The sequence below is a fragment of the Channa argus genome, chromosome 7, assembly GCF_033026475.1.
Source record: "Channa argus isolate prfri chromosome 7, Channa argus male v1.0, whole genome shotgun sequence".
NCBI lineage: Eukaryota > Metazoa > Chordata > Actinopteri > Anabantiformes > Channidae > Channa > Channa argus.
This window is the reverse complement of record NC_090203.1, coordinates 28,613,010-28,633,587: the sequence shown is the minus strand read 5'-3', so window position 1 is coordinate 28,633,587 and position 20,578 is coordinate 28,613,010. Positions and strand designations below refer to the sequence as shown.

The 20,578-nt window shown below is 38.5% G+C and overlaps 1 protein-coding gene across 17 annotated transcripts in view; it reads right to left on the bottom strand.

Annotated features, from left to right (window-relative positions):
* ryr2a (ryanodine receptor 2a (cardiac)) overlaps positions 1–20,578 on the bottom strand; it is a 231,815-nt gene that overhangs the window by 17,832 nt on the left and 193,405 nt on the right. For 16 of the 17 annotated variants that reach the window (XM_067511778.1, XM_067511780.1, XM_067511783.1 and 13 more), the window contains 10 exons: positions 20,269–20,484; positions 16,811–17,083; positions 14,700–14,906; positions 14,313–14,618; positions 13,699–13,769; positions 10,357–10,507; positions 10,029–10,115; positions 1,437–1,706; positions 1,217–1,347; positions 744–786 (listed from right to left, as the gene is read on the bottom strand). In XM_067511778.1, coding sequence (XP_067367879.1) covers positions 744–786; positions 1,217–1,347; positions 1,437–1,706; positions 10,029–10,115; positions 10,357–10,507; positions 13,699–13,769; positions 14,313–14,618; positions 14,700–14,906; positions 16,811–17,083; positions 20,269–20,484 — 1,755 coding nt within the window. The remainder of the gene's footprint in view (positions 1–743; positions 787–1,216; positions 1,348–1,436; positions 1,707–10,028; positions 10,116–10,356; positions 10,508–13,698; positions 13,770–14,312; positions 14,619–14,699; positions 14,907–16,810; positions 17,084–20,268; positions 20,485–20,578) is intronic. The other variant, XM_067511788.1, reaches the window with a different exon arrangement.

Sequence of the window (20,578 nt, the reverse complement as noted above, 5' to 3'; positions counted from 1 at the left end):
GAGCTCTGTGCCCGTTACTGATTTAGCCACTGGGCCCATTCATCTTGGGCCCATTCATCTGGTCTCTCAAGAGTCTGTCTAGAGTCTGTCTCATTCCATCAGTCCATAAAACCTTTGAAAAATCTGTCTTCTGATTTTTGTTGTCCCAGTCTTGACGCTTCAACTTTTGTGTCTTGTTAAGCAGTGCTCTGGTTTTAGCCTTGTATTTCTGGGCACTCCAGTTAGGTTGCAGCTCTGGAAAAAAAGCACTGGAGTACAATGGGTTCCAGGCAGCTTCACATTGGATTCTTCTCAAATCTTTGGCAGTTAATCTGCATATTTTTTTCTCAGCATGTTGTGCAACAAAACGTTTGATGGTTCTGTAATCACACACCAATATTTTAGCAATTTCAAGAGTGCTGCATCCTTCTGAAAGAATTTTAACAATCTTTTTAATTTTCAGAGTCAGTTAAATCTCTTTTTTTGCCCATTTTGCCTGAGGAAAAGAAGCTGGCTAATAATTATGCACATCTTGCAATTGGATGTTTATATACTCAGGCCACACCCTTACTCATTATGCGAATACACAACCAGATATGCTTAAATCCAATTAGCATTCAAGTTTATACAGCTTGGGGTTGGACAATATGCATAAAAATAATGATCAAAATGCTCACTTGCCTAATATTGTGGTCACAGTGTAACGGACTCATAAATCCTGTTCAGCAGTTAAATTGAATTGATGAATAAATTCTTATGCTTACCTTCCTCTTCACAAACTTATCCCAGTAGTTGTTGGGGAAAGATCTGAAAATCCGAGGACAATAGCCAAATTAGTTATATTTGCTATAAAGATGTATTACTTGTAAAGAACTGTAACATTGCTACCCCCTATATATGTGAATGGGGTCTAACACACAGCTGATACTGCCATAATTCATGTCTTAACATATGCAAGGTTCTAGTTCTAACACACAGGTGCTGCGCTAAGAATGAGAACCCAATGTGCTCCTTGATGCATGGTGGAGGTACATTCCAATAGATGTGAACAGGATGTACCTCCACCACCAAGTTAATTCTAACAAAGCACCTCTGCTGAATACATTTTTGCATAATGTCATCTTCTCATCAACTAGTTCTTTACAAGGTTTTCCATTCTTAATGGACACTGTAGCATTAGTACAAATACTAAAAAACACAAGTTCATGTCTACACATGAGACACAGAGTCTACTCACTGTGTATTGATTACCAGTCTGTCCCATTGTCCTTTGATGTCATCCTCAGATGGCTGTTCTGTGATATAAAGACCATCAAATTCCAACTTCCTGGCCACCTCTTTCTCACGCTTAAAGATCACAAGTGGAACCTGCAACACACAAACAAAATAAGACTGCTGTGTGAATTAAGACAACATTTCAAATTATTCCTGTCATGTATTAATCATTAGTATCCAGCCTTGAGACAGTAGTATCCAATGATGCAGAAGAAGGAGATGACAGTGTGCAGGATAGCCAGGATTCGTAACATGGGCTCCATGTATCCACTGCTCTCTTCCAGGACAAAACGGACCATGACGGGCTTCAGCTGCTCTGGAGATTCATCCATCACATCCACTTTTGTCTCCACTGCTTCTCTAGCTAGTGGATCCCACTGTATGTTCCCATCATGTTGGCTGCCAGAGTACCTTACTTCTCTTTGCTCAACCACAGATGAGGATGAAGAAACCTGTTAGGGACAATTTATTAGTCCTTGAGCTATGTAGATATGAAAGAATTAGACAAAATGCTACTTGATTTTGGCTTAGGAATGCAAATGCAAACCATTAAACCTTTTAAGTAAGATTTTACTCATTACATTTTAAGAAGATTTTAACTGTAGAAGGTACATCTTTCATATACTTAAGTAAATTAAGTTCCTAACTCATAGAGGCATGACATATGACATGGGAGTGAGTCTGCTCAAGCTGCCATTTTTCATAACACCTTACGAACTAACTAAAGAGTGGTCTTTAGGCTGAAAATAAGCAACTTCAGTTGTCAACTTGTTGTAATGTTAAAAGTGGAACTGTAATAGGTAAAGAAAATGCTTTGTCCATAAATACTAAACAATACTGAAGACTCCCGGAAGAGGCGTAATGAACAGATGCTGGGCTGTGAGAAGAGATGTCTGACAAGTTGTCTTGACCCAAGTGTTTTAGCCATCTACAGACCATTATTTCTGAAATCCTTGAAAAAGTCATTATTTGACCACCGGTGGAGGAATAACTTAAACTTAAAAATTTCTAGTTAGTTTTTAGACTACTTCATAATACAAAAAAAGCACTGGTCAGAGTGACCAGTGATCATCTCTTAACTTCAAATAGTGGACTCTCTCTGCCCATCCTGTTAGATCTTGGTGCTTCATTTGACACCATTAACTACAAGAACATGACATTGGGATTAAAGGAACTGCAATTGGGTCATGCTATTAATGAATCTTCTTTGCACACACAAAGTAGTTATGGATTCTGTGCTAGGACTGATACTTTTTACATCGTACGTCACCCTTAGACAACAGTATAACAGTATAATAAACACACCATACATTTGCATTGTTATGCACACCACACCCATCTATATTCATCTATAATTTAGTTAAACTTCAGGCATGCCTGACTGGAAGTCCTGTAATATCCTACTTCTAAATTCAGACAACACTGAAGTTAATATTTATTTTGAAAAAGCGAGAGGAGCATGAAATACAACTAAAAAGATATGAAACACTACCACAAGGAGCCTCATAACAACCTTATAGACAAAAAACTAGCAAAGACAGACCAAAATTACTTCAATCCTAATTTAAAAAATTAGGACAATGTGTAAAATGTAAATAAAAACAGAATGCAATGATTTGCAAATCTCATCAACCCATGTTTTATTCACAATAAAACAAAGCGAGAGATTTTACCATGTCATGGAAAATATTAGATCATTTTGAATTTGATGGCAGCAACACATCTCAAAAAAAGTTGGAACAGGGTGATGTTTACTATTGTGTAGCATCCACTCTTCTTTTAGTAATTGTCTGTAAACATCTGGAAGGTGAGACGACCAGTTGCTGGAGTTTGGGAGAGGAATGTATAAACCCACTCACTGTTTTAGTCACACGTTAGACCTTGTCCTTACGTATGGAATTGAAGCGGATAATTTAACCATATTTCCTCACGACTCTCTTCTGTCTGACCATTTTTTAATAACATTTGAATTTACAATAACGGACTATATAGCAGTTAGGGAAAAATTCCACTATAGAAGATGCTTAAGTGAAAAAGCTGTCAACAAATTTAAAGAAATTATTTCTTCATCATTTGCTTCACAATATGGAAAGTAGTCTCCTTAATGTTTCTCCTGCAGAAGTAGATTATCTTATTGACAATTCAGCAGCCTCACTACGTACAATACTCGATAGTGTTGCCCTTCTGAAAAAGAAGGCAGTAAACCAGAAGAGGTGATCTCCATGGTATAGTTCACAAACACGCAACTTAAAACAGGAAACACGAAAGTTAGAAAGGAAGTGGCGTTCCAGAAAGTTAGAAGAATCTCATTTAGCCTGGAAAAATAGTTTAAAAATGTAAAAAAAAGCTCTCAGTGATGCCAGAACAGCATAATATTCATCATTAATAGAAGAAAACAAGAACAACCCCCGGTTTCTGTTCAGCACTGTAGCCAGGCTGACTAAGAGCCATAGTTCTGTTGAGTCTAGTTTTCCCTTAACTCTGAGCAGCAATGACTTCACGACCTTCTTTATGAATAAAATTGTAGCTATTAGAGAAAGAATTCACCAGATCCCCCAAATATTACAGATAGATCTTCATGTACAACAGTGCTAGAGTCATCGATAAGGCCCCAAATCCCTGTTAGACTGCTTTTTACCCATAGATCTCTCTGAGCTAACTTCAATTATTACCTCATCTAAACCAACAACCTGTCTGCTAGACCCTATTCCAACTAAGCTGCTCAAGGAAGCTTTACGCTTAATAAATATGTTTGTATTAGGTGTTTTAGCCAATTACAGACCAATATCTAATCTCCCCTTTATTTCTAAAAATCTTGAAAAAGTATTTACAAAACAATTATGTGACCACCTTAACAGGAATAATTTGTATGAAGACTTTCTCTCAGGATTTAGAGTTCATCATAGTACAGAAACAGCACTGGTAAAAGTCACCAACGATCTTCTCATGGCCTCAGATAATGGGCTCATCTCTTTACTTGTTCTGTTAGATCTTAGTGCTGCATTTGATACCATTGATCAAAACATTTTATTACAGAGACTGGAACATGAAATCAGAATTACAGGAACTGCACTAGCTTGGTTTAAATCTTTTCTATCTGATAGATTTAAATTTGTTCATGTTACTGGTGAATCCTCCATCCACTCAAAGGTTAGTTATGGAGTTCCACAAGGCTCTGTGTTAGGACCAATACTTTTTACTTTATTTATGTCTCCTTGAATTGAATGTTGTCCTATGGTAATGGTCTGCACTTATATAGCACTTTTCTACCTATTGGCACTCAAAGCACTTTACACTGCTTCTTATTCACCCATTCACACTCACAATCACACACACATTCATACACTGATGAGGGAGCTGCTATGCAGCTGGCCAACACTCACTGGGAGCAACTAAGCTGGGGTTCAGTGTCTTGCTCAAGGACACTTCGACATGTGACCAGAGGAGCCGGGGATTGAACCAACAATTGTGAGATTGATGGACAACCGCTCTACCTTCCTGCGCCACAGTCGCCCGTCCTATTCTTCTCTAATGCAGGATTCTAGCTGCTTAACAGCCCTGGGCCTTCTGAGTCCTTCTCCTGTTAAACCATGCTGTAGTGATGCATGTAATATGTGGTTTACCAATGATCTCTCTACTTTTAAGTCTAAGCTCAAAACCTACCTCTTTGGAGGTTTCTTCCGTTAAAGGTTTTTCCTCTCCACTGTGGCCTGGGGCTTGCTCAAGCCAGAGTTGTTGGGTTCTCACTATAAATCTTTATAGTCTTGAGTTTATTCTGTAAAGTGCCGTAACATGACTTTGTTGTGAATTGTCGCTAGTTGAATTGAAAGTTGAATTGAACTGAAGTTTAGCATTCTCGCTGATAACAAGCTGAATGGTCCCCCTCCTGTTTAGTCCACAAGACACAGCGTCCATGGATTCCACAAAATTAAAAATTTTGATTCATCTGACTACAGAACAGTTTTCCATTTGCCTTAGACAATTTTAAATGAGGTCTGACCCAAAGAACACAGCAGCATTTCTGGATTGTGTTGAAATATGGCTTCTTATTTGCATGGTACAGCTTTAATTTGTAAATTGTATGGTGAGCTGTGTTCACAGACAGTGATGTTAAGTAGAGAATCATGCCTGTATTTATTGCAGTGCTGGCTTGTCCCTTGCTCACAGAGATTCCTCCTGATTTTCTAAATCTTTCGATATTATATACTGTAGTTGTTCAATGTCTATTAACCTCTTTCTGAAATTGTTCAACAATTTTTAGACAGTTTGTCACAGATGAATCTGCCCATCTTGCCATTTGTTAAGCTATGCCTCTTTGAAATGCTGCTACTAATCACTTTTTATTCCAGCCTTTTGTTCCAACTTTTGAGATGTGTTGCTGCCATTAAATTCAAAATGAGTTAACATTTTCCCCGAAATGGTAAAATATCTTCCTGTCAACATCTGATGTTGATGAAATATGAAATTAGCAAGTCATTGCATTCAGTTTTTATTTACGTTTTACACATCGTCACAACCTTTTTTTGATTGGGGTCGTATATAAATGTAGTTTTTCTCAGGAAAACTAATATTTTTTTAAAATTAGCAAATGGAAGATGACAATGGACGAGGACTTTAGGCAAATAATTGATGGGGAAATAAAAATTGAAGAACTAGATACTGCAGTTGCAAAAGGAAGTTGCCAGGGATTGATGGCCTAACAGATGAAATAACAGCATTTAGGAAGGACATTAGAGGGATGTTATATTATGCTCTTTTAGAATATATTTCAGAAGGGAACCTTAGCGCTACCATGAAAGCAAGGCATATTTACTTTACTCAAGAACGTTGGAGACCTATAACACTTATTTATTGACTACAACTTGTTGGCAAACATTTATTCAAACAGACTAAATGGGCATCAAAAATGGACCAATGCCAGTCTGCCTTTGTAAAAGGTAGGAACATTAACAATCCAAATTAATTAATACCGAGGGACGTGTTCCTAGACTTTCCATTCATTCCTATATGGAACATTGAAATTCTTAAGATTTAGTGAAATATCTTGTAATATTAAAATGTTATGCAATGTCAAATGCAGTGCTGTATCTCTTAACCCTGGAATGCCCAATTTCTCCAAAAGTATTTATCCTAGCCAGTCAAATATTGACGATGCTTATTAAGAACGACAAATTTAAAAAAAAGATTACAATGCTTGATAAAGAATTTAAAATTAGTTTGCGGCTGAGACAGCCATTTTTAAAAACCCAAACCAAGGTGAAGAAGCCATTACATTAGTCCTTGTCGTCTTCTCCAAAGCATCAGGATTATGCCTAAATATCAAAAAAAAAAAAAAAAAAAATGCAAATCACCTCCCATTCACACTTGGTGACTCTTCTGTAGCCTCAATTGATGTCAAATCCTAAGTTAAATACTTGGGTGTAACAATATAAAAGATACTTTAAAAGAGCATACTGATACCAATCGTATAACCGATATGGAAAAATCTTAGTCAATAGCTTGCTAGAGATCTTACCATTTTTTAAAGGGTTCATTTATTCTTTATATGTCTCCCCCAATAACATTAGAAAGTTAAATTCAATCATCTTCCAATTCTTATGGAAAAAAAAAAACACATTAAAAGGAGGAGTATGGAAAATCAGGTACTAACGCACTAAACTTTGAATCTTTGCTTGGAACCTTTAGAATATACTGGTGTAAAGGTTGGGGATTTATTGTGGACCCAAGAGCAACAAGGCAAGAGGTGTTCGGTGAGAAGATAAGCTTTATTAATAATTATAACAAAAAAAAAACAAGAACTACTAATAACATAATCTGACTCCTATAAAGGAGGAAAAATCTGGCACAACCCCAGAGGGTGAAACTAACCCTCATAAGTCTATAAATCAGAAACCTAAACATAAACATGAACCAGGGGGAGTAGATACTAGGAGTCTCAAAAGGAGAACTGAACATAAACCCAACAAGGGTGAAGCAAATTAACCAAGGAGAAAAATGAGGGAGCTAGTGAGAACTAAAAAAAGACACCAGGAAATAACAAATACAGGGAGAGCTAAACATGAACGTAACGCCTTAACTCGACAAATAATAACAACAAATATTACTCAAATGAAAAGCGACCACACAGGAAACAACTAAGACACAGAAACCAAACAAATCAAGTAACCGGAGTCCGGAGTCCAAAAACCATGAGACAGATGAGCCAAGAGGAGTTGCATGTATTACCAGGGTAAAACAAAGCTGACGCAACAGCCAAACATCAAAACAGGGTGTTGCACAGATGACAACAAAAATGACCTGACAGGGAATCAAGGGGAGGAACTGAGTTTTTAAAAGGCAGGAGAACAGGTGAAAACAATTGTGACTGTTGACTGGTAAACTGGAGAAATTAACTGGGGATAGGAAGTGGAGAAAAAGGGGGACAAAATAAAAGCCCAGGGCAGGAAGTGAGTGTGAGGGCCAGATCATGACAACTGGTTAAAAACATGTTTCTCGCTAACCCACTATATGATTTCATATACCAAGGTGTCTATTTAAAGATACACTTTTCCCCTCCTTTTTTCAACAACAGGGCAATACAAATTAAAGGAAATCCTCATTTAATAGAAACTGGGTTGACAGGGACATTATGTTTGTAACTGATTTGTTGGACTTTAAAGGGGATCTTCTGGATTATAGAGCATTTTCAGATAAATATGATTTAAAATACCCTATTATATTTTAAAGAGGCTACTCAATTTAATTTAATCAAATATTGGACACTGAATGACAGCAAATGCAATAACAAATACATATGTAATGCCTTTAAATCTAGTATTTCATAAATATAACAAAGGTGTTAAAAATCATGTCGAAAATCATGTCATTCATGTCTGCAATTTTGGACTGAACAAAAAATGATGAAGGTCCAGATCCCACAAAGTAGGAGTGAAACAGAAGTGGCTTAACTTGATTTGACTAATCTCAACTCATCATATTTTGCTTTTCCATCAGGCAAAAGCTGTGCATAGTACCTGCTACTTTGTACTTTTTGGTATTGAGATCCAAAATGGTGAATAAATGGTGATTAGAAAACACAGCAGAATATTGACTGGTCAGTACTTGCCCAAACTATTATTATTTCTGGTCTTTGATCTTGTTCCCTTCAGCTTCTTCTGAAAGTAAATTTGTCTCCTCCAAACGAGTTGTGGCGATCCTAAACGTTGAAGTAAAAAAACTGCAGACTACTGGAGAGTCAAAGGTAAGCTTCACTACCACCATGTCCACAGTCAACTTGTCTAAATAATGTTTAGATTTTTTTGTGTCTTGTAGGCGGCCTGGTGACACAGTGGTAGAGCATTGGGTTGGGATGCAGAAGGCCATCAGTTCGAATGCCACTACACCACGTGGCCCTGCCCAGCCACCAAGGGCCACCTTGTTACCGGTCCCAAGCCCGAGTAAAATGGAAGGTTTGGGGCAGGAAGGTTATCTGGCTTAAAAACTCATGCCAAATCAATGTGTGGAACACATTCCGCTGTGGTGACCCCTGAAGCCAAAAGGCATTTTCTTTTTCTCTGTCTTTTTTCTTGCTACCTTTTTTGGAAAAATGTGTACTTGCTGTGTATAGACTTTCAAAACAGCGACATACATACTGACTGAAAGTTAAGAACAACATTAATTCAATATTATCTTTTTTCTGCGTGTTGCACTGACATCACGTTCGTGGCTTCATGAATATTTGACACCACCAGGTAGTATTATATTTGCAATGGAAAACAAAGCAAAATGAGTAGCGTTGAGTTTAGAAAGTACTATAAAATAGAAGAGGCCTAAAAGGTTAGTGAATAGACACAGTTGTCAAAACTGTAATTTAGCCAAATCAGGCAAGCTTCACCTACGAGACCATATAGTACAAAGACCATTTGACATGAGAAAACACAGTAAAAACTGATCACACTTCTTCGGGGTATTAACAGTGCGAAGTACCACAGCCCTTTTGAACCAAAACAACTGAATTTTGCTCAGGATTGTACTGTGTAACTACTTAGCTTACTTAAACTGACACGAGCAGAAGTAATAGCAACAGTACATAGCAGCAACAAAACATAGCTAACATCAGTTGATGCTGCTTGTAAAAAGTACACGGACACGGTTTGAGTGTTTTTATAGGTCAAAGTAGCTCTAAATCACAACTCGAATCTCATTTCATTGATTGGATTCCAGGTCTAACACTTGACTCCACTTAGTTTAGTGAAATTGAGGCCTAGTGTTGCAATTACTTTTTCCAGCATAACTTTGAGTGTTTAATTGTTCCTGACTGTTTGTGTTTTATCAGCACATAAATATTGTTTTTGTTGATATTTGTGACTTTGGTGAAGATCAGATCATATTTCATGACCAATTTCTGCAGAAAACATAAAATTGCCATTAGTGCCAATTCCTTTTAGTGCAACTGCACACTAGATCTAAAAAATGTGGGCCTGGATGAAGTACCTTGGATATTCGCAGGCATCTGAAATTCACATTTAGTTGTGAACCAACTACAGTGACATACTGGATGTAGCCAGGCCTGGACTGGCCGACTGTCCAATGGCCCACAGTCAGTACTACTTACTGCTCTTTGGTTGCTGGACAGACATTGAGAAATACTTTTTAAGTAAAAAAGTTTCTTTCAGTTATAGCAAATGCCTCCTGGATTGATTTTGTTAGAGTGCTAAGATTGTCTGCGAAGAAAAATATGTATTTCTTAAGCTCTAGTTGTATATAACAACAGCTCTAATATACTATAATATTACCTTATAGAATAGGAGAATAAAGTTGATAGCAAAGGCAACAAACAGCGCCAACATCCTCATGTTGTAGAAGTTCCTTGCAAAGTAGTTCTGTAGACAGAAAGTGTGTTACAAAATATAATCAGGTTTAAACTGTTACCGTTCATATTATCAGTGACATGATTATATGAAAACATCATGCAATTCGTTCACAGCATTACTGTCAAATCTAATGTATGTCTTTAGCTCATGTTTTAACTTCTTGATTAGTTTCACAGTCTAACAAAAAATACATAAGTTGAGAGAGAAAAAAAAGCCATTAACCACCAAAGGACAGAAAAGTGTACTGTACCAGTAGTCTCCTCTGATAGGCTATAATTTTCTTCAATAATGCAGACTCCTGTAGGTCTGGTTCATCCGACTTTGAGGTGTGGTGCCTTCGAACCTTTGGCTTCGCCTTCTCATTTGTCTGTTCTTTCTCTTGTTTCTCAATGTGTCCACGCCTGAAATTACAACAATTTATACACTGAGACATAGCTCACAATACAAATCTGCTCGATTTTTGACATGGGAAGGATTTAAACACCAAATGACGATTTAGCTATGGCCTTCATCTATTGGTTGAATCATGACATTTCATCAAAAGAAAAGAAATCTTAGGGAAAGTTTTTTGTCAACCAACTAGGGTTTTCACAAGAAATTATACTTCAGAAAAAAGTCAATAACAAAATTCTGAAAATATGACAGACATGTATTTAAAGTAGCTGTAGTAGGAACATTTTATTTGTCATTATTCCACCATAATAAACCTACAGTATAGGTTGACATTAAACACACAAAAAGTTAGTGCTGTTAGTGCATCAATACTTCCACTGCAACTCACTGGAGGAAAAATATTATAAAAACAGCAAAAGTTGAGTATGGAGATATTTTGCATTTGGATAAGTTATCAGCTGAAGGCCAAAAGCCAATGTGCAAATATTGTCTTTGAGCTTTTGGAACGAACGGAAGAAACACCTCAAGCTTATCTAAGCATCTCAAAGACTGAAATCCGGATCTGTACTAAGACTTTAAGGTGAAATAGCTTCCGTTATTTATTTTATATAGACAACATGTCAAACTCTTCACATGTTTAAATGGTATTAGCTTGTTTAGGCTAACAAAGTGATAGTTCATAATGTAAGTTATAAGGTGGGTGCTGCTTCCAAACATTGGTATGTGAATTACACCCTACTGGTGGCTTCTGTCAGGATGCAGTGGATATAACTCTGTAGTAGGTTTATGAAATCCAACTTGAAGTTCTCCTTTCAGCCTCCAGGCATTGCTGAGTCCTTATCCCCAGTCCACAATACTGAATCCTACTGTCTTTGGATGCATTAACAGCTAATTGGTGAACACTAGTTTAAAATCTGATCACACAGCTGCTATTTATGTTGACTTTGTCACATAATCTAATGGACATTCGATTTCCTATACATAGTGTCCTATATATTTCCTATACATGATGAGATTACATTACATGTTCCCTCACCCTGTCTCTTAAGTAAGCAACTAAACTGCAAAGGTAATATGATTTTCTAGGGAACATTTGAAACTTGGATTATAGCCCACTGCTACATTTCTTTGGATTGAATAAAGCAATATATTTACCTGCAGAAATTAAGAGAGAGGTGTATGCATTACTATTTTATACACCTCTCTCTACTGTTTACACCTCTAGATGCAGAAGGCAACACTTTAATACCAGAGATAGGAGTTCAACTCCAATATTTTTTCACCCGTCTCTCTTCTTCAGTTTCTGGGCAAGATAATGGAACGAGCAGTCTTCAATACACTCTGACTTTTTTCCCAGAACTTGATGTCAACCAATCTGGCTTCAAGAGTGGACACTCCACAGAAACAGCATCCCTAAAGGCTGTTGTAGAATCTCTGCAGGCTGCAAAAGCCGCAGGTCAGTCTTCTGTCTAAATCGTACTCTATATATCTGCAGCCTTTGACACAGATCCTCTTGTCTGCATTCTGACTTGGGCATCTCTGGATCAGCTCCTGCCTGGCTTCGGTAAGTATCCTGGCAGGGGCATGTTTCCAACTCTAATAGCCTCTCTATCAGTGTGCCGCAGGGCTCAGTTCTTGGTCCTCTTCTTTTTTCTATCTATACTACATCCCTGGGTTCTATCATCTGCTCACATGGCTTTTCCTATCACTCCTATGCTGATGAGACTCAGCTCTTCCCGTCCTTTCCACTGGATGACTCCACTGTCTCATCACCCATTTCTGCCTGTCTCTGTGACATCTCTGCTTGAATGAGAGAAAGACATCTTCAGCTCAACCTTTCCAAGACAGAAGTCCTTGTCTTCACAGCCAGATCTTTAACACAACAAATCAGCATCAACACTGGATCTGCAGTTATTGCCCCCACTAAGTCGGCCAGAAATCTGTGGGTCATCATCAACAATCAACTGAGCTTTACAGACCAAACCTCCTCGGTGTTTAGGGCATGGAGATTTGCCCTCCACAACATCAGAAAGATCAGACCCTACCTCACAGAATATACAACCCAACTCATTTAACAGGCGCACAGGTGCACCAATCTTTTTTTGATTACTGCAATGCCCTGTTGATAGGGTTACCAGTATGCACAATCAAAGCCTTGCAGATGATCCAAAATGTGCCAGAATGCCTCATGTTTAATCAGCCAAAAAGGACTCATGTCAAACCAGTTTACACTGTCTTAATGTAGCTGGCCACATCAGGTTCAAAGCTCTGTCTCTTGCCTACAGGGTGGTCAACTCAACTGCTCCTGCTTTCCTTAACTTCCTCATTCAGGTTTACAATTCATTTCCTTTGCTGCGCTCTGCCAATGAACGATGCCTGGTGATCCACACAGAAGACACCAAGCAAAACTTCAGCTCAGTGATCCCACGATTGTAGAATAAGCTACCAACCTATGCACGCTTAGCAACCTCACTCCCAATATTCAAAAATTTCCTATGCACTTAAATCTAAATTTCAAAGAGCTCTAAAACTGCAGGTCTGGCCTGAACCTCAGTTTAACGTTTTTAGCCCCGTAAGATCTGTGTTGATCTGTGTTGGTGATTTCAACAGTCTACAGCCCAATTGAAGTGCAGCGTCTGGTCTATTTCTATATCTCCCCAAGGGAGACCAGCAAGGGATGATGCATGGTGGATCAGCTCCCCCATTGGTATGTAAGTGTGTGTGATTGTGAGTGTGAATAGTTGAATGAGAAGCAGCATAAACTGCTTTCAGTACTAGTAAAGTAGACAAGTGCTATATAAGAGTAGACCTTATATAGATTGATTGAGGTGCAAAACTGTTTAATTTTCAACCTAGGGCTGCTGTATTTTCAAGTTTGAGTGATTGATTTCCACCTTCATTGCCAGGAAGCAAACATTCTTATTTCAGCAGTTTACCGCTGGGTTGTGTTCATATCGTTTTAAAATTTGTAATTCATTTTTGAAGTTAAAAGCTAGTGTCAGTTGTTGGCTATACTACCCCAACCACCTGCCACTGCTGTCACTGAGCTTTTCATTATCAAATTTAAATTTTACGTGCTCTTAAAATGATCTACCTCTGTATGTACTGAATGTTTTTATCACTGTGTGTAGAATTGATAAACCAGTTACTAATGTTCTTCGTGAGGCTATCAAATTACAATATCAAAATGTATACGTACTCAGACATATTCTCAGGGTCACATTCAGTCTCTAGTGTTGTTTCTTTCTCCTCTGATGAAGAGGTCTTTGACTGAAAAAAGAATAGACAAACAAGCCAGTTTGTATTACTTCATGGCTTAAAGGCAGTGAAAACAGATTTACTCATCAGCTTTCTTCCATGACTGAAAAGATGCTACACATGAATACTGTCACAGCACCTACTCCTCCATCTTACTCTCCCCTCCTTTCCCCCAATCCTAATCTGTTTTTGTGTGTTTGTGTGTGTATGTGTGTGTGTGTCTTTGTCCTTTTAGTACACCTGGAACCACAGCGGCGGCCACACCTGCACTCAATAACTCACGTTGATGACAGCTGTTCATATACCGGTTCCCTCCTACACCCCCTTCTCTGCTGTTCCTACCAGTGCTGCGATCCCCAATAAACCGTCCTTACCGGCTCAATTGCTCGGTTCCGTCTCTCTGCTTGGGTCCACTCAAAATAGTATACACTCAGTTAGTGTGACAAATACACTGTTTTCTGAACTTGGCTAACAGGAAATTTTCTGTCTATTTTGTATTAAAAGAAACAAATATACAGAAAAAACAATAATTTTAATGTTATTTTTTCTTCTCACCTGATGCCTCTGCCTGAGCTCAGGTTGGGTTGCTGTTGGTGGTTTTGGGGACGGAAACGGTGAGTTAAGAAGTTCTGTAAGGCTGGCATTAGGGTTATGAGGAGTGATCTTGTACTGGCCTCCTTCCCTTCTTAAATCCAGACCAAAAATATCTGAGAGCAGCTCAGTCTCACTGGTGTTGACTGCCAAGTCAGCCAAGTCCTCCCTAGGGGAGCCGTGGTCAAATGGTCTCTTCTCTCTGTCCTCCCCTTCTTCTCGCACTTCGTCCTGGGTGGGGTCAGGCATGTTAGCCAGCAACTCAGACACCTGAGAAAGAAGGCAGTTCAGGTCATTAGGAAGAGCTCTTAGCACACTTAGTTTGTTAAATTTAACTGTAGATACAATAACCTTTATGGTCTTGGCCCCCTCTACTAGATTGCCTCCCATGAATGTGTTGTAGAAGATTCGGCAAAATCCTCGAACCACACTGAATGCCACATGGAGGAGCCCCAACAACACTGACCAGTAGAAGGACACCAAGGCGGTCACCATGTCCTTAACTGTCATGTTCTTAATCTTCTTCATCTGCTTCTTTAGGCTCTTCATGGACAGCACCTGTAGGCAGATGAAAAGTGTACTGTGGGTTAATAGTCTGTTTAGATTTACTTCAAAGCTGGCTGCTAATGAGGACTGTTCAACATCTCCTACCAAATCAGCAGTCATGTTTCAGGTACACTCCTTCTGCACTGATCCAATCACAGTGATGAACAACTTTCAGACTAATTGCAGAAAGGTTCTGTTTTGTATTTCTCCTTATAATTAGAAAATATTGTAGCCCAAATTACAGCAGACCACGCCTAATGCTAACCCTACACCTGTGCAATCCTCATTAACTTCCGGAGAATTTTTGTAAGAGTTAATGTAAATCAACAGCTGTCCAGATATTTTTTATATCAGGTCTGAGCAGGGAAAGTTTGGTGTGACATTGTTATACGTAGCCTTCTTACTTAACTTGACAAATAACCTTACTATAACCTAATTAGTTTAGATTTATTTACATTGTCAAAATCAACTTAATGATTCAAGAGGCTGGGATCCATCATACTTGAATGGTTGTATAAAGGAAGAGGAGGACAAGAATCTGATGCTGTATGTTGTGTCATAGGTTTTACTGAATTAAAAATTCAAGAAAATCTTGACTTCTAAGGGACAAGGAATTTAGACAGGTTTTTTTGACTAAGTCTAGTAATGGGGTCAAAAAGAAATCAAGGGATATGTCTAATATAGGGGACAGAGCATGTTTGTAACTCATCACGTATAAACTCATCACACTAATACTTTTTATTATAAGTCATTCATAGTAAAGCTGGATACATGTCAATTACAGACATTACAGACATGTTGAACCTGGCTAAAAAATAAGAAATAATTTTTTTAAATAATATTTGACTTTCCGCTGACAAGTACAAAGTGCCCGCACAGTCACAAAAAGAACATGCAAACCCAACAACCCTCACCAGGATAAGCAGTTAAGATAATGGATGGATGAATAAAGAATTACTGTGTTAACCAGGTTATTTAAAGTAACCAGCTTTCTCTGGTACTTGAGGAATATTTAGAGAAACCTGGTTACTAGAAATCTAAGTATACATGCAGCAGACAAGTTATCTGATTCCTCCTCTACCTCAGACTTATTTTGGAATCATGGCTCACAGATTTTAACTTTATAGTAACAGAAAATGCTTTTTCCTTTTTCTTTCTTTGTATATGTATTTGAAGTATGGAGAGGCAGAGTGACAGCACAGGGAAAGAGAGGAAAAGAGAGAGGAGAGACACACAGCTAATACACAGCTTGTGCAAACTAAACAAAAACATGTAAAGTGGAAAGTGACTTTATTAGAACGTTACAATTTTTACTGTGTTGGTTTCATTTTCAGTTACACGCGGGCAGAGTTTGATTTAAAAATGAGGCAACATTGCACTGTTAATGATCATGGTACACTTATGTTGCACTTTTCTACCTATTGCCTATTCGCACTCACAATCACACACATACACCAATGGGGGAGCTGCTATGAAGCTGGCCAATCCTCACCGGGAGCAAATAAGTTGGGGTTCAGAGTCTTGCTCAAGGACACTTTGACATGTGACTGGAGGAGCCGGGAATTCCACCAGCAACCGGGGGGATTGGTGGACGACTGCTCTACCTCCTGCTCCACAGTCGCCCCAATAAGTCAGCCTTAACGTCCCCAGACTTATGCAGCCTTTTTTATGCACCAGCTATTCCCTTTTCATGATAAATCGCCTTTTCTGAGATTGTAAACTGGTTTATTAAGCGCACAAATATGCACTGAAAGATAAAGATTTCTGGCACATTTACTGACCAGAGACCATGAGTTTATGGAATATGTCAATATCAAAAACTATCACTGGCTTGTCCTTTAAGACACTCAAAAACCTATAGTTTTGACTGGCTATTGTTGACCATTAGTTGTGTTTGGGGCACTGTTTGCGCTCACCTTTATCAGCAGCATGACATTGTATCTCAGAGCTAACAGAGCCATGCAAACCATGGTAACAGAGAAGAAGCCCATCTCAGGATTCTCCTCATCTGGTTTCTCCCGCTCACTCTCATCTTTCACAGCTGACCGCTCGCCAGCATCAGACATCTGAGCCGCCAGCTGCATTTCGAAGATGGTGTCCTCACAGAAATTCACAAACAGCTCCATTTTCTCCTTCTCTCCTCCCTCATTTACCACATCAAAGATAAACTGGCGTTTGGATTCTTTGACCTGTGTGGTAGATAAGTGGAAATAGGCAGCTGTGATGAAATTTATTGGCAACACTGTTCCTAAAGGTCTGTGGAGGTTCTCAGTCATCCAGGTTCTGGCTATCCCAAAAGTACTTTTCAGTGTCAACTAGACGGGTTGGAAGTTTTTGAATATGTTTCACTTCCCATTCTTTAAGACAGCAATGTACACATACTGGCCAGAAAAGACGGATAGTTTAAACAGGGTAAAACTGGAACAACCATCATGTAACAAAGCAGGTAGTCTATGACACTATTTATCCATCACATACAACATGTTCCTGATTTTCCAACCAAGGTGGTTTCACTTTAAATTATTAGCCCCTAAAGAAACACATGATACCTGAGTGGATTAACAACTCACAGACGACCTACAGTGAATATCGCAACTTAAGAGCTGCACAGTGTTTAAAGCCTGGGACTCATGACTAGTCATTTAGAATTTGAGAACCCTTTGGATTAGTGGCATGTGGTCAATAGCCCAGGCAGCTTTCAATTACACAAAGCAGAGTAATTAATATATGAACATTGTTTATTCTTTTTGATAGTCATGCCAGCAATTAACACAATTATTTCAAACAGTGTTTGGTTCGTTGAGAATGATTTTGTATATTTCTTGTTCAGGGCATCGTGAAGTGAGGTACTGTAAACAATCATGTAAACTGAGCATACACTCACATTTGCATTAGATATCGTATTAGATATCATTAATCTAACTTTAGAAACAGGCTATGTACCACAGGCCTATAAGGTAGCTGTAATTAAACCACTACTTAAAAAACCCTGTCTTGACCCAGGTGTTTTAGCCAATTACAGAGCAATATTTAATCTTCCCTTTATATGTAAAATCCTTGAAAAAGTAGTTGCAAAACAATTATTAGAAAACATTTCCATTGCTATGCTGATGATACCCAGGTATATTTATCTATGGAACCAGATGAAAAAACTTCAGTTAATCATAATAATCTTGATTGATTACATTACTAGATGAAATATTTAATCAAGTATACTTATACTCCACTACATCTAACTTTGTGCTGTATTATTTTTATTTGCTTTTGTAGTTACAAGCATGCCTACAAGACATAAAGGCCTGGATGTCCCATATTTTTTTACTTCTAAACTCAGAAATATTATGATATGATGATATATATGAAATAATATGATCCAACCATATCGTTACTGTAGATGGCATAAGCCTGGCCTCCAGTACTACTGCAAAGAACCTTGGAGTTATTTTTGACCAGGAGTTTTGACAAATATAAAACACATCTCTAGAACACCTTTCTTCCACCTACGGAACATTGCCAAAATTAGGAGCATCCTGTCCCAGTAACTCCCTGAAGAGCCTGCAATTAATCCAAAATGCTGCAGCAAGAGTGCTGACTGGAATTAGCAAGAGAGATCATATTTCACCTTCAATAGCTTCTCTCCATTGGCTTCCCATTAAATTTAAAATAGAATTTACAACCCTGCTTCTTACATATAAAGCTCTGAATGGTCAGACTCCATCATATATAGAAGACGTCATACTTCCATATCATCCCAGTAGACCACTTCAATCTCAGAATGCAGGCCTACTTGTAGTTCCCAGAATTTCCAAAGGTAGAATGGGACGTAGAGCCTTTAGCTATCAAGCTCTTCTCCTGTGGAACCAGCTCCCAGTTCTGATTCGGGAAGCAGACACTCTCTCTACTTTTAAGTCTACGTTCAAAACCTTCCTCTTTGATAAACCTTATACTAAGTTATAGTTGATGCTATAGGCTTAGACTGCTGGGGGACCCCCTCCTCCTCTCCCTCTCTCCTCTCCTCTCATCCCACAATTGTCACTACTGTATGACATTAACTGTGTGTTTTCTCACATAGTTGTCTTTCTCCCTTCTGTCTCCCTTTCTCTGTCCCTCTCTGCAGGTGTCCCCGGGCTTTGAAGCTGCATATTCTAGTGTGCAGCTACCCGTCCTACCAACCTGGCCGATGTTTTGTTGTCGCTTTTGTTGCTGTCTTTCTTTTCTCCATTCACCTTCCACTCACCCCAACCGGTCAAGGCAGATGACCGCCCACCCTGAGCCTGGTTCTGCTGGAGGTTTCTTCCGTTAAAAGGAGTTTTTCCTCTCCACTGTTTCCTAGGGCTTGCTCAAGGGGGAATTGTTGGGTTCTCTCTATACATCTTTATAGTGTTGACTTGTGCCTTGAGATGACTTTGTTGTGAATTGGCGCTATATCAATCAAGTTGATTTGAAAATTGAAATGAACTGATAATCAATTACAGACTTTACAGAAATGTTAAAAAATAAAAAAATACTCGGCAGCAGCTGATGATGAAGACAATCTTTACTAACGTTAGCTGGTGATTTCACTTTTTGTTATTTAAAAGTTACTTACAAAACTTAAAATATGTTTCTGAAAAAAACTACACAAAAAAACAACAGAAGTGATAATCGTCCACAGCCATTGAGATAGTGATATGAGGCTAATGGTAACTTTTTTCACTGACAATTGAACCCTACTGAAAATGATTAGCCAAAATTAGCCTACATTTTAAAATCATCAGACAATGGTCTGAAAGAGAAAAGCCACCCGGCTGCTGGATGACAGGTTTGATTAATACAAGTTCTACAAAAGATCTTTCTTTTCTTGAGAAACACCAGGACCCAGGACAGACTGAATACTAGCCATGTTGTCAGTGGGACAGAGACCAACTTTAACCAGAAAGTCACAGAGATTTGTAGACCTGAAGCATCCAAGGCAATATGTATGTTCATGTACTATGACTGGGTTGATTTGTGTTATGACTTAGTTTGATTTTTTTTTTTTGTTTGTTTAGTTTTAACAGAGCACTAAAAGAATACTTACTTACTTACTTAGCTCAGATGACTTTATTTTTGGTTAATAATTGCTTTAACTGTGGCTAATTATCTCTTTATGGTAAGATAAGCAGTATTTTTTCAGCTAGTATGCCATCCAAAACTGTGCCCCCTCAAATATTTTTGGCACCAGCCCTGACTTCTTCATATGAGAAATGAAACATCTTTAAGAACTTCAAGCAAGTCCAGCTGACACTGCACAGTACCTTTGAGACATGTTACCAGATCAAGCGTTATCTTTTTAAAGAAAAAATCTCAAAAACAAATACTACACATACTGACTGTTATACTGTAACAGCTGTACCTGTGGTTTCTCCCACTGTGTTCGACTTGACTCGCTGATTTCAAAGTAGACCCTCTCGATGCGCTTGGCACTGCCCATGATCTCAATCCTACCCAGGTAGGGCTGAAAGTAGTTGAGGACACTCTCTGCCAGCTCTAGAAAGGTCTGCAGCCGGGTGTCATGGGGCATGTGCTCTGACAGGTTGGTCAGCAAAACCGCAACGTTGAAGCCAATATCCTTTAAATAACAGTTTAAGGTTGTTTCAATCTCAGTTTTTCTGATTTCATTATTTCTCATTAAATATTGGAAAATCTGGATGGCACCGGAGTGA